Source organism: Tasmannia lanceolata, unplaced genomic scaffold (assembly GCF_043159265.1).
Source record: "Tasmannia lanceolata isolate RefF3 unplaced genomic scaffold, GAP_Taslan_0.1 ptg000002l, whole genome shotgun sequence".
Taxonomy (NCBI): domain Eukaryota; kingdom Viridiplantae; phylum Streptophyta; class Magnoliopsida; order Canellales; family Winteraceae; genus Tasmannia; species Tasmannia lanceolata.
This window is the reverse complement of record NW_027518679.1, coordinates 49,431,340-49,444,502: the sequence shown is the minus strand read 5'-3', so window position 1 is coordinate 49,444,502 and position 13,163 is coordinate 49,431,340. Positions and strand designations below refer to the sequence as shown.

General features: G+C 40.2%; 1 protein-coding gene across 2 annotated transcripts; it reads right to left on the bottom strand.

Annotated features, from left to right (window-relative positions):
* Positions 1-2,095: 2,095 nt before the first annotated feature.
* On the bottom strand, positions 2,096-6,382 carry LOC143876753 (Tetratricopeptide repeat (TPR)-like superfamily protein). 2 transcript variants are annotated; one of them, XM_077378452.1, is made up of 3 exons: positions 3,446-6,382; positions 3,310-3,361; positions 2,096-3,235 (listed from the first exon to the last, which is right to left on the bottom strand). In XM_077378452.1, exon 1 carries the CDS (start codon positions 6,001-6,003, stop codon positions 3,559-3,561), a length of 2,445 nt encoding a protein of 814 aa, XP_077234567.1. In that variant the 5' UTR covers positions 6,004-6,382; the 3' UTR covers positions 2,096-3,235; positions 3,310-3,361; positions 3,446-3,558. The 2 variants fall into 2 exon arrangements, with proteins under 2 accessions (XP_077234567.1, XP_077234573.1); XM_077378458.1 differs by having other exon boundaries at positions 2,096-3,217.
* Positions 6,383-13,163: the final 6,781 nt, after the last annotated feature.

The window sequence follows — 13,163 nt, the reverse complement described above, 5'->3', positions numbered from 1 at the left end:
ATTACCCTGAGAAAGGTGTGAGGGATAAGGGGCCAGGATCATACGATCAAGGTGGGGCCAAAGGAAATGGGAGGACTGATGGTTGCTGGATGGATCAACATTGACGGGCCTGATCACATTCAAGTGTCACACATGGACCCAAAAAAGTGGCTAGTCTTTTTAGCAATTTTCACACAGTACGGTGTAAAACAGTATTTATCATCTTCAGATGATAAGGGTCGGAAGAACGCTACTAATAAGCCACATACGCCAATCCTTCAGCCCTCCCAGTGCTTGGATCCGAGTAATAAGCCATATTCCATGAAATTTCTTTTCATGGATGAGGGAAGATCTCTTCTTAAAATACAGTGCTTTGGGTAATAAAGGATATAAGAAAATGATGAGGGAAGATTCTTAATAAAATTGTTCCTTGTGATGCAATGTAGCTTTCCTTGATTAATAAAATTGTTCACCTAGAATTCAAAAGGAATATAGGATCCCAGCCTAAGCACTTCAAGAAGCGCCCTAACTCTACTTCAGTAGAGATTTTTTTTTTTTTTTTTTGGAAAGTTGAAAGTGTATTACTCCAGAAAGAAAAGATTTTACAATCACATATACCAGCCAGACCTGGAGTGCATTGAGCTGCTATCAAAATTGAGCAAGCTCTTTCTAATTGATCACAATATAACCAAGCAGGATACCCTAGTCTTTTCTTGTGACAGCTGAATTGGTGATTGTAGAGAACTTGCAAAAATCACCACCTTTGCCATAGAGATCAGAAATCGTTAGATAAACTGTTCCTGGTATGGGCTACCCTGCTTTGATAATTTTGTCTTGAATAAACCCCTGGGATTGGCTACCCGGCTTGTATAGTATACCTTACTCATTGGGGCTGTTCTTCACTGGAATCGAGGATAGCAAGCTTATTCAAGGATTAAAGAAACCACTCCTTGAGCTTACTATCACCATGGAGAACAGCATCATTATTTCTTTCACTCCAAACGCAACCCACATGGTTGCAAGAGGAGTAGTTTTCTAAGAATCTTCCCTTCGTCCCCAACATACTTGAGGATATCATTCCAGACACCAGGATGCAATCTTAGAGCGTGTTTGGCGTTTGAAACACCGTTTTGCGGCCAAACAGCCGTTTGGGAGTGTTTGGGTGCGCAGCCACCGTTTGAAACGCCATTTGAAATACCGTTTTGAACCCTCAAACGGCATTTTGCAAACGGATGGGGGAGGTCCGTTTGCAAAACGCCGTTTTGAACAGAGTTTTTGGGCTGTGGGTTTTTACGTGTTTGCTCTCACCAAAACCCATTTTTACATATATGCGTGCGACTTTATGCGTTACGTCAAATACAAAAAAAGTGGGGGTATTAACATCATTCTTGAGGACACAAATTTGTTAAATTGTTAAGATTTAATTCAAAACAATGGGGCTGCTGATATCATTATATGATCTCTTAATTTTGATTTTTTAAAGACAAAAGAATTAAAAGAAACCCTAGTTTATTACTTTCTTCATCTACTTTGCAAAGTTGCAAACCCACTCGTCTGCCTCACTACCTCAGCGCCTCCACTCATCCGTCAAATCCGGCCGTTAAGAAGAAGAAGGAGAAGAACCCCAAAGGTATAGCCATTTTTTGTTTTTTGTTTTGGCAATGATGTTTAATTTTAGTAGTGTTTGAATGAGATCCTAATGACCTTTTAATATTGGGCCTAATGAGAGAGTAGTTGAGTTACATTGAGGCCAACCAAAAAATGTCCTTTTTGGTCATTTTATCACTAAAACTCCGTTTTGGGGCATTTGCAACCAAACACACAATACCTCCGTTTGCCGTTTAAAATGCCGTTTTGATCTGGCGAACCAAACATGAAAACGCCGTTTGGCAAAATGCCGTTTTGAACCGAAACACCATTTTGCAAAACGGCGTTTTAAACGCTATTTCAAACGGTACGCCAAACACACCCTTACTGTGAATGAATATATGATTAGTCTTCAGCCTTCCTATGAAGAATACACATATTGGCAGTCAATGCATGCTGTAATTGGAGCATCCTAAGGGGAAGGAGAGAGTCACTACCTGGTACAAGCGATAGGAAGAAGCCCAAAGAGTGCCAAACACAATTTCCATCATCATCCTCTAAGGGGAGAAATACAGATGCAGCCAAGAACAATCAGTGAAGTCCAAAAACATTCCATCATTATCCATTAAGTTTCGCTAAAATTTTGCTCCAAATAAGTCCTCTCAACCACCCACTTATACAATACTAACCTCACTCATGTTGACAAGCAGGTAAAGACTTGGATGCCTAGCAAAACAAAGCATCATCACCCCAAATTATCCTCCCAGTAACCAATCTTCTCCCCTAGTTCCACACACAATCGTCCAATCCGCTAAAATTTCGCTCCCAATAAGTCCTCTCAACGACCCACTTATACAATACTAACCTCACTTATGTTGACAAGTAGGTAAAGACTTGGATGCCTAGCAAAACAAAGCATCATCATCCCAAATTATCCTCCCAGTACCCAATCCACTCCCCTCGTTCCACTCACAATCGTCCAGTCCAACATCCTTTCTTCCAATATTACCATCTCATTCATATTTAGTCCCAGTCACATCACACAAAGGTGCCTCTTTATCTTCTCAAAATATATAGTCATTTCCCTAAAAGACATATTCCCAATGCCCAAGGACCTATTTCTTCCTTGGTTTAAAAGTATGTTCCTAATTATAAGCTATTTCATTCTTTTAGCTTCATCTCTACATTCCAAAAGGAATATGTCTACAGCTTTTCAACTCTTCCGGGGACTCTGCTCATACTCTTGAACAGATGAGTAATTCAGAAGGTTAGCAAGCATGCTTTTATGGGACACAACGGCCGACTCCCCAGAGCCGACTCCTTTTCACCTTGTCTGAGTTCTTGCCAGAGTCCGCATTTTTCCATACCAAGTCAATCAAAACTCATTTCACTCTCCTGAGATAAGACTGTCATCTGAGTACTCGATTGTGCTGCGCCGAGTTGACTAGGATTTGTTTTGGCCCCCGTCTGCGTTTTGAAACACTAGAAGGGAGTAAAATGGACACGAAAAGATATGGAGTTCACAACTAGTAGCAAGGAAATTCATTGATGTGGTACTTAAGCCACATCAACTCCAGTCTGGGCCCCAACAGACTTGTCTATGCTATTTTGCATCTGTATCATCACCACTCCAGTTTGGGTCGCGTTTGATCTGTTCATCTCGGGTTTCCTGCATCCAACTCCGCTTTCAATAGGAAAATGTGTATAAAACTACACAAATAGAAGGGTAACAATATCATGTACCTAAACTGCAGGCTTGTTTGTTTTTCTAGCCATGGGAGCAGCAGGCTTTGATCTACACAAAAGATAGTTTACTGTCATAAATAATAAAAGATGAAACAAAGGCCGAAATGAAGTAACAGTTTTGACTATCAAGTACCTCATCTTTGCACCAGTAGGTAGCCCATTTAAGAATATCTGGCCTCAGTTCTTTCTCATACCAGTGTCTTAAACTGCTAAATGACTCCAAGAATTAAGAGAAATGAAAACATTCTACCAATAATCTCTGCAAGAACACATTCCGTCTCTGAAGTGATGGAAGCAATTCGCATCCCTCAAAACTATATGTCGTTGGACGACTTTCGAGATGAACTTTATAGCAGTGTGGCAGTCGCCACAGATGCGGAGGTTCTTCACAATCCGTACAGGCGCCCCATGTGGCACACTAAGAAGCCCAAATGCAACAGCCAACTTCTCACTGTGATAAGCAAGACCAAGCTCCTTACCCTCTTCATCAACATCGTGAAGCGCAAAATTCATGTCCGGCACATACCCAATTTCCTTAATCAAAATCATAACCTCATCAACCTTGGAGTATATCTCAGCCATTCTTGGGTGGCTCCTATCTTCAACCATAAAGGTGTGCACCATGCCATTGACCTCTATCCAACTACACCCTGGCTCTTTACTTACCCCTTTAACCTTCATTAACTTTCGTATTTTCGCTGCCTCATCCCATATACCAGCTGCAGAGTAGATATTTGCCATGAGAACATAAGGCACTGAATTTTCAGGTTCCAATTCAAATAGGCTCTGTGCGGCCCTTTTACCAAGCTCTAAGTTCCGATGGACTCGACATGCACCAAGCAATGCTTTCCAAACTGTTGCGTCTGGCTTTACAGTCATTTGGTTTAGTAACACCTCCGCCTCATTAATCTTTCCAGCTCGTCCTAGAAGATCAATCATACACGCATAATGCTCGGGTCCCGGGCTAATACCATGAACCTTATACATGGACTCGAAATAGCAACGACCCTCCTCCACAAGACCGGCATGGCTACAAGCAAATAACAAGCCGATAAAAGTAATAAAATCAGGTCTAGTGCCACTCTCAAGCATTTGCTCGTAAAGTCGCAGAGAATCCTTTCCCTTTCCATTCTGAGCATGACCCACAATCAAAGCAGTCCAAGAAACAACATCTCGAACGGCCATCGAATCAAAGACCTGATGAGCATCCTCTATGCACCCACATTTTGCGTACATTGTCACAAGCGAATTGTCTATCGATAGAGATGATCGGAAGCCACACTTGGTAAAATTCACGTGAACTTGTCGCCCGAATTCCAAAACTGTTAATCCGGCACAGGCACTCAAAGCACTGGCAATGACAAATTCGTCCGATTCAATACCTGCAATTCTCATCTGGCAGAACAACTTGAGTGCTTCTTCATGGAATCCACGGTGAGCATAACCAGTGATCAGTGAAGTCCATGACACCACATCCCGCTCCGACATCTTGTCAAATACACCTAACGAGCATTCTAAACTCCCCACCTTTGCATACATGTCAACAAGTGCATTGCTCACGTGTTTATATGCCTCGAAACCAGATTTCACAATCAAGCAATGAACAGATTTCCCATTTTTTACATCCATAACAGATGCTAATGAATTCAGAACTGGTGGGTATGTGTAATCATCGATCTTCATATCCTTCACATACATTTTCTTGAACAAGGAGAGAGCTGATTTTTCAAACCCCTGCCTCACATACCCAACTATCAAACTGTTCCAAGAAACCACATCTTGAACTTCCATACCCTCCAACACCCCCCTAGCACTGCTCAATTCTCCACATTTTGCGTACATATCAATCAACGCACTTTCAACAAACACATTAACACCAAAACCACTCCGAATTATGCTACCGTGCACCTGCATACCAAATTCAAGTGCAGAAACTATGCCACAAGCTGTCAAAACACTTGGGAATGTGAATTGGTTACACCCCACACCCTCCCTTCGCATAGCCCGAAAACATTCTATTGCTCTAAGCCCATCACCATTCTGGGAGTAACCCGTAACCATTGCCGTCCACAAGACGTGATTATTTCTCTCAGGCATTCTATCAAACAGATACTTAGCTTCCCAAATTCTCTTGCACTTGGCGTACATGTCAATTAGACCTGTCACCACATAGACATTAGAATCAAACCGAGTTTTTACGACGTGGGCGTGGATCTCTTGGCCTCTTTGAAGCGCAGAAAAGGTCGAACATGCACGCAACACACTCCCCAATGTGTATTGGTTTGGTTTCAGTCCTTCAAATTGCATTCTCCAAAACAATTCAAGGACTTCAGTTCCACGCCCGTGGCGAGAATACCCCGAAATGAGCGAAGACCAAGTAATTGATATTCGATTCGGAGTCTCTTCGAATAGTTGTTGGGCTTCGGTTAGTCGACCTGATTTGGAATAGGCGGAAATCATCGTGTTCCAGCTGAAATCGTCTCTGTGAGACATTTCGTCGAACAGTTGGCGTGCGTCGTCAACTTTGCCGGATTTAGACAATCTATCTAGAAGAAGATTCGAGGAATAAATGGAAGGAGTTTGGCCAGTTGAACGCACAAGAGCGTGGACATGTTTTGGGGTTTCTATGTTGTTGCGTTGGAGACATGACTTAAGGGAAGGGTGCAGAGGACTTGAACTCAATTTGTTCATAGTCCTTTCACAGAGAAGATCAGTGTATACAACTGAAATTTGGTGTGCATCAGAATATTATGATGATGGATACTTGGTACTTAAATGGGCTTTATGGGCTTTTATAGTCTTGACGAATACTGTGGTGTAAGAAAGCATCTTTGCGTAGGTCATGGGCTGGGCGAATATCTATTAGCCCACCAAATGGGGGGCTAGAAAAGGCCATATTTGGGCTTTTTAGTTGAATGTTTTTACTTCTACATACAAAATTGTATTATTTTGCATCGTAAATTGACCTTTTTTTTAAAATCATACATTGGTATAGAGATCGGATAAAAAGGATAAAATTAACCACTCTTTGAGGCTCCCATTGGCAGAGAAGATGGGACCCAATAATGTCCTCTTGCAGACCTATTCAAAACATTACTGAGCACAGATAAGGATATATGATAACCTAATTCGAATTGGATCCACCTATGTTTGTGTCACGGTCCATTTGAATCCTAACTCGGTTGGGTCTTGAATTCAATCCGGTTGGGTCCGAAAAATATGTACCCAAAAGCGGCCTGTTTATTGGGCAATGGTGGCATACTGGCATCCCGTTATTTAAGTGAGTTCGCCCCCGGTCTGGATAAGCTTGTTTTGACCTGCTTTGTATAAGAGGTTTTAAGGCTTATTTTCATTTTCAAGTTTTTTTTTAAGAGGGTTGAGAACTCAGAAAGGAAAGAAGGGTGTACAAGGGTGGTTTGGTGAGAGATACCGATTTTCTCTTATAATCTCTAGTGGATTTTCTCGTTGCCTCTACCGTGGATGTACGCGTAAAACCATATAAATCTTTGTGTCCTCGTGTATTTGCTTTTGTTTGCCTATTTCATTTTGCTTTGCTATTGAAATTGCATGTTGCTACTAAGGGTTTTTTCACAACAAGTTCTATGAAGAATCAAGAGTTCATCAGAGTGTCTTAGATCCTACTTTTGTTTTACACTATTAAAATTTTGTGCAAAGAATTTTTAGTGTGTGCTTTTAGCAACGATTCCGCGAGCAGAATCATACAACTATGAAAGGTAACGAAGTGGTGTCCATGTTTGACTAGCGAACCAAGTTTAGGGTTGAGAGAGAGAGAGAGAGTTCGAATGAGATTTTTAAGTCTTATTATGTTCTAGACCAAAAAATGCCCTTAATGTTGTTAGAGTATTAGGGTTTAAGCCAGGATGCTTAAAGCATTACACCCAAGGTATCTAGTTTGGAATACCAAGTTTGTTGCCTCCAGCCCCTATATATAGAGATACACTAGGGTTATAAGAGGTTAATGGGCTCCAGCCCAAATGGGCCCACTACACCTGATCCATTACCTATTGGGCTTATATTAGAACATACATGGGTTATATTATATACCCAACAATCTCCTCCTATGTTCTACATATAGCACAATCCAATAGATAGATAATGTGATGTCCAAACAAAATTATTGAATCATCCATATCACCATATCAATAAAGATTTGTAATCCAACTGAAAACAAAATTACTTTAAAGAATAACCAAGAGTTTTAGAAATAATCTAAACTCAAACATAAGCAGTTTCATATGTAGGTGAACTATTTAATCAACGAAAAAGAAAATAATAGTTCCCACTGCGCTATAAGGATTCACTCATCAAGTAAGTCATCCTCATCAAGATCCAAATTGAGGCAATCTCCTCCATTTTCGCCAATTCCTGTAAATTATCAAATATGTATTTCATTAAAAAATGAATCCAATCATTTGTGTATTTTACTAAAAGTATCTAGTTCTACCAGAAGAACTTAGTATAATTTCATAATGGCTGAAAAATAAATATTAATATCAATAAGCATCAATGTCAAGTTTCAATTAAGAACAAGACCTAAATAGTTTCTTTTACAAAGAACCATTCCATGTTTCCAGTTGGAATGTTACAGGCATCATATCCAAATTGAGTTAAGTTGTATCATCAAGTTTGGAATGAAACAACCTTTCCCAAGAAGGACATGTCATCAAATGTGGAATGACATAAAGATAACTGTAAACATCATTGAAACATATGAAGTGCTTATCTTGGCCAAGATAGGGAGATTCGAAAAAATTCAAAATAATAGGAATGTAGGTTAAGACACGTCTACACAGTCTTTAACCCCATCTCCCCCACAGTTTTGAATATTCGATCTTTGTTCAGTCCCTTCGTAAGAGCGTCGGCCATATTATCCTTCGATCGCACATCAACCAAAGTGATAATACCTTGTTCTAGAAGATAATTCAGCGTGGCATGTTTCAGCCTGACATGTCTCCTCTTACCATTAAAGAGTGAGTTTTTCACAATCGTAATTGTAGCTTGATTATCACAGAACAAACTTAAAGAGTTAATCTTTAAATGGGTCAATGGAATGTCCAGGATCAGATCTCTTATCCACTCTGCTTCATCTCCTGTAGAAGCTAAAGCATAAAGTTCCGATTCCATAGATGACAGAGCAATACAAGTCTGTCTCTTTGACTTCCATGCAACAGCGGCTCCACCCAGTGTAAAAACATAACCACTGGTAGATTTACTGTCTCCTAATTCTGAGCCCCATGATGCATCAGAATACCCTTCCAGGATAGGAGGATGGCCAGTATAACATAGAGCATATCCTTGAGTACCCTTAAGGTATCTCATCAGCCTCAGAAGGGCATCCCAGTGCTCATGGCCAGGATTACTAGTGAAACGACTCAGCATGCCAACTGTAAATGCTATGTCTGGTCTAGTGCAACTCATAGCATACATGAGACTACCAATCAGTTTAGAATAATCTAACTGATTCACACTGTCTCCTCCATTAGAGATCAGCTTCTTGGTATAATCAAATGGTGTCTTAATCGGTTTACACTCACTGTATCCCCATGTAGAAAGTAGTTTTTCAATATAATGGGCTTGGCTAAGAGTAATCCCTTGCCTTTCAAAACTTACTTTCATACCAAGAATGGTGTCAACCACACCAAGATCTTTCATGTCGAATTCTTGAGCCAAAGTGGTTTTCACGTCACTCACTACAGAGAGATCGAAACCAAGAATCAACATATCGTCTACATACAAACAAATAATCGCAACCTTATTCGACACAGAACGATAGTAAAGGCATTTATCTGAGTAACTGGTCTGAAAACCAAAGCTCTTTACTACCTTGTCAAATTTTTGATGCCACAATTTAGGTGCTTGTTTAAGACCATACAAAGATTTGTGTAACTTACAAACTCTGTTCTCGAAACCTTCCATGACAAACCCTTCAGGTTGGTTCATGTAGATTTCCTCTGTGAGGTCTCCATTAAGGAAAGCCGTTTTTACATCCATTTGATGCACAACATACTTCTCAATAGAAGCCAAAGCAAGAAGAATTCTTATCGTTGCCAAATGACAGACCGGTGAGTAAACATCAAAGTAGTCTATCCCACTGACTTGAGTATAGCCCTTAGCTACTAAATGTGCTTTATACCGAGCTGTGGATCCGTCAGGATTAAGTTTCTTCTTCAAAATCCACTTACAGCCCACAGTCTTAGCCCATTTTGGCAAATCGACTAGCTGCCAAGTTTGATTTTGTAACATCATCAATGGCTTCTGCCCACAACAAAGAGTCCCTAGATCTCATCGCTTCCTTATAGGTTGATGGATCATTCTCTACATGGTAGGTCACAAAGTCCTCACCAAAGTTCTTGGGTACTCTATCTCTTGTAGAAACTCTTAAAGGTTCTGATGTAGAAATCAGTGTAGGACAGGTGTCAGAAGTATTCTGTTCAAACTCTACATGCGATTCTGTAACCATCTCAGTATCGCCAGGTAGGTTCAAACCATGATCTCTGAGGAATTTATTCTCAAAGAATACTGCATCTCTAGATTCTATAACCAAATTGGTAGATAGATCCAAAAACCGATCAGCAGCACTATCTTCTGCACCACCTAGATAAACACAAGTGTTGGTTCTAGGTCCTACCTTAGGTCTCCTAGGGTCTTGTATCCGCACATAAGCAATACAGCCCCAAGTCTTAAGAGTGTCATATCTACAAGGATGGTTATGCCATAACTCATAAGGAGTAGAGGGCAACTTAGAATGTGGTACTCTATTCAGGATGTGATTTGCAGTTAAAGCTGCTTCTCCCCAATAGCTAGTAGGCATGCCAGCTGTCAATAACATAGAGTTTAACATTTCAGTTAACGTCCGGTTCTTACGTTCAGCTATGCCATTAGATTGAGGTGAGTAAGGAGCAGTAGTTTCAAGTATTATGCCCTGAGAGGCACAGAATTCCTTGAACTCTGTCAAAGTGTATTCTTCTCCTCTATCACTCCTAAATCGCTTAATTTTCAAGTTCAATTGATTTTCAACACGATTCTTGAAAATTTTAAATTTATCAAAAGCTTCATCTTTCGATTTTAGGAGATAAATATGACAATATCGAGAAAAATCGTCTATAAAAGTGATTAAATACTTCCGACCACCTCTAGTAGTGAAACTTTTAAAGTCACAGAGGTCAGAATGTATTAATTCAAGAAGTTGTGTGCTCCTAGAAACCGAACGAAAAGGTTTTCTAGTGATCTTGGTTTGGGCACACACTTCACATTTGTCAAATCTAATCGATGTATCTAAATGTATATTATAAGTTTTAGCAAGTTTGACCATTTTCCTATAGTTCACATGTCCCAATCTAGTGTGTAACAACTTAGGATCAATCAAAGTGGAACTAACCTGACTAACGGTTTCATTTGCTAAACTCAGTCTATACATACCATCGATTAAGAAAGCACAGCCAAAATAATAAGAGTTAACAGTTAAAGTTACTCTACCACCCAAAAAGGAAGAACACATGCCAGCATTGTCCAAGAGACTAATAGAAATTAAATTCTTTTGAATAGCAGGAACTACTTTAACATTTTTTAAAGTTAGTATTTTACCTGAAGAAAGGACCAGGTTCGCAGTTCCAGTGTGAGTCACTGTTGCCTCAGCTCCACTAGCCACTGTAATGGTCTCTTTCACGCCAACAGCATCAGTAAGTAGTTTCTTCGAGTTGCAAACATGGCAGGTGGCTTCTGTATCTAACCACCAGTCTGAAGAAGTACTGGCCTTACCATTGCCTAACATGGCAATAAAAGTCTTAGGCGCAGCACTGCCCACCATCATATGAGCTTCCTTTTGTGGTGTGTAAGATTTAGCCTTTTTTGGTTGTTTACACTCTACAGCAAAGTGACCCCATTTCCCACAGTTGTGGCACTTGCCCTTCTTTTTCTGAAAGATAGTCTTTTTGGCCTCCAACTTGGGATGTTCACTTTTAGGTGACTTGGATTTTCGAGGAAATTTCTTGGGATATATTACCGCGTTAGCAGCAGATTGTTGCTGTCTAACAATCTCCAAGTTATTCCTAGCTCGATTCTCATCTTCGATTCGAATGAATCGTTTGAGATCATCCAGTCCCACTTGCACCTTTTTTCGATACATCTCGGTTTTGAAAGAGTGCCATGCAGATGGTAACTTGTATATAATTGCACCCACAAGAAATGAATCACAGACAACTATTATTTCATTATTCAGCTTAGATCTCAAATTTTCTAGATCAGTAACTTGAGGAGTGATTTCCTTGTCTTCTTGAAACTTGAAATCCATGAATTTGTCCACAAGATGGGTCTTGGACAATTCCTCCTCCTTCTTGAATTGAGCATCTAAGTTGTCCCATATTGCTTTAGCAGTGTTAAATTTACTATAGGTTTCTGCAAGACGATCTGAAAGACAATTCAACAAGTAGTCTTTGCAGAAATCCTCATCTCTAAGCCATTGAGATTCATCAACGTCTTCATCCGTCTCAGCAAAGGTACTCAAAACAGTGTAAAAACAATTCATATATTTTAGACTGAATTGAGTCTTTCGCTTCCATGAGTTAAACTCAGATCCACCAAAGGATTGAAGTTTGACCATCTCGAAAGGCATACCATTCTTTTCCATTGTAGTATTTATATGAAATAAAACCTGGAAAGTGTGCACCTGATTTGGAGAGAATTCAACCGATGCGAATGTGTCCACTAGGTGCTGCTCCAAGTGAAATCCCAACCCAGAAAAGGGTTTCGGCCTCCACGGTTTCACCCAAATCCGAAAAACACAAGGTTTCGGCCACCAGGAGTTTTTGCAAACAATGAGGTTTTCCACAAAAAAATTTTGTTCGATACTTTCCGACAACCCCAAACGAGAAGAGGGTTTGGCCAAATTGCAGGTGAAGGATTCAAAGAGTCAACCAAGGTGGAAGAGAGGCACCACCGTGATGTGGGTTTCCTTGTGGAAAAAAAAACAATTCTCACGAGATAAAGAGGAAAACGTCCTCTTTAGAAGGGATGATCTGTACTTTTGATGAAGAACCACCACCGAATAAAATTCCTTCTCTGGTTCTCTTATTTGAACCCAATATAGAGAGAGGGCTTCAACTGGGCTGCAACCGTTGGATTAAACTCACAAGTGAAAGATTGAATTGCTTTTTGTAGATGAGAGCAACCCACTAATTTCCCTCTAAGACACATCTGCGACAGGAAGAGAGAAATAGAGATTTGGGCAAAACAAGATTTGGGTTTTTGATTTCCTTTCTTGAAAACAGGGGTTGATTACAAGAACAAAATCAGTTTCTAACACCCTTGTTTATTATTTGAGTAGAAGAAACCCAGAGTGGAAGAAACCCATCACGCCCAAGAATTCTCTCGAGCGAGAGAGACGTTCAATTTTACCAAGAGATCACGCCCAAATCAATTTAGACCAAAAGATCCAGAATAATTTTAGAGAGGGACACACGCCTCTGTGTGAATCCGATCAAGAGAAATTAGGGCGTCGGTATTATCTAATTGCCGACGGCAAGAGAGACGATGATCCAAGAAAAAAAAAAACAGCAAGAGAGACGGCTAGGGTTTTTGATGCTTTAAGATTGTTAGAGTATTAGGGTTTAAGCCAGGATGCTTAAAGCATTACACCCAAGGTATCTAGTTTGGAATACCAAGTTTGTTGCCTCCAGCCCCTATATATAGAGATACACTAGGGTTATAAGAGGTTAATGGGCTCCAGCCCAAATGGGCCCACTACACCTGATCCATTACCTATTGGGCTTATATTAGAACATACATGGGTTATATTATATACCCAACAAATGTTTCACCACTAAGTAAAAGAA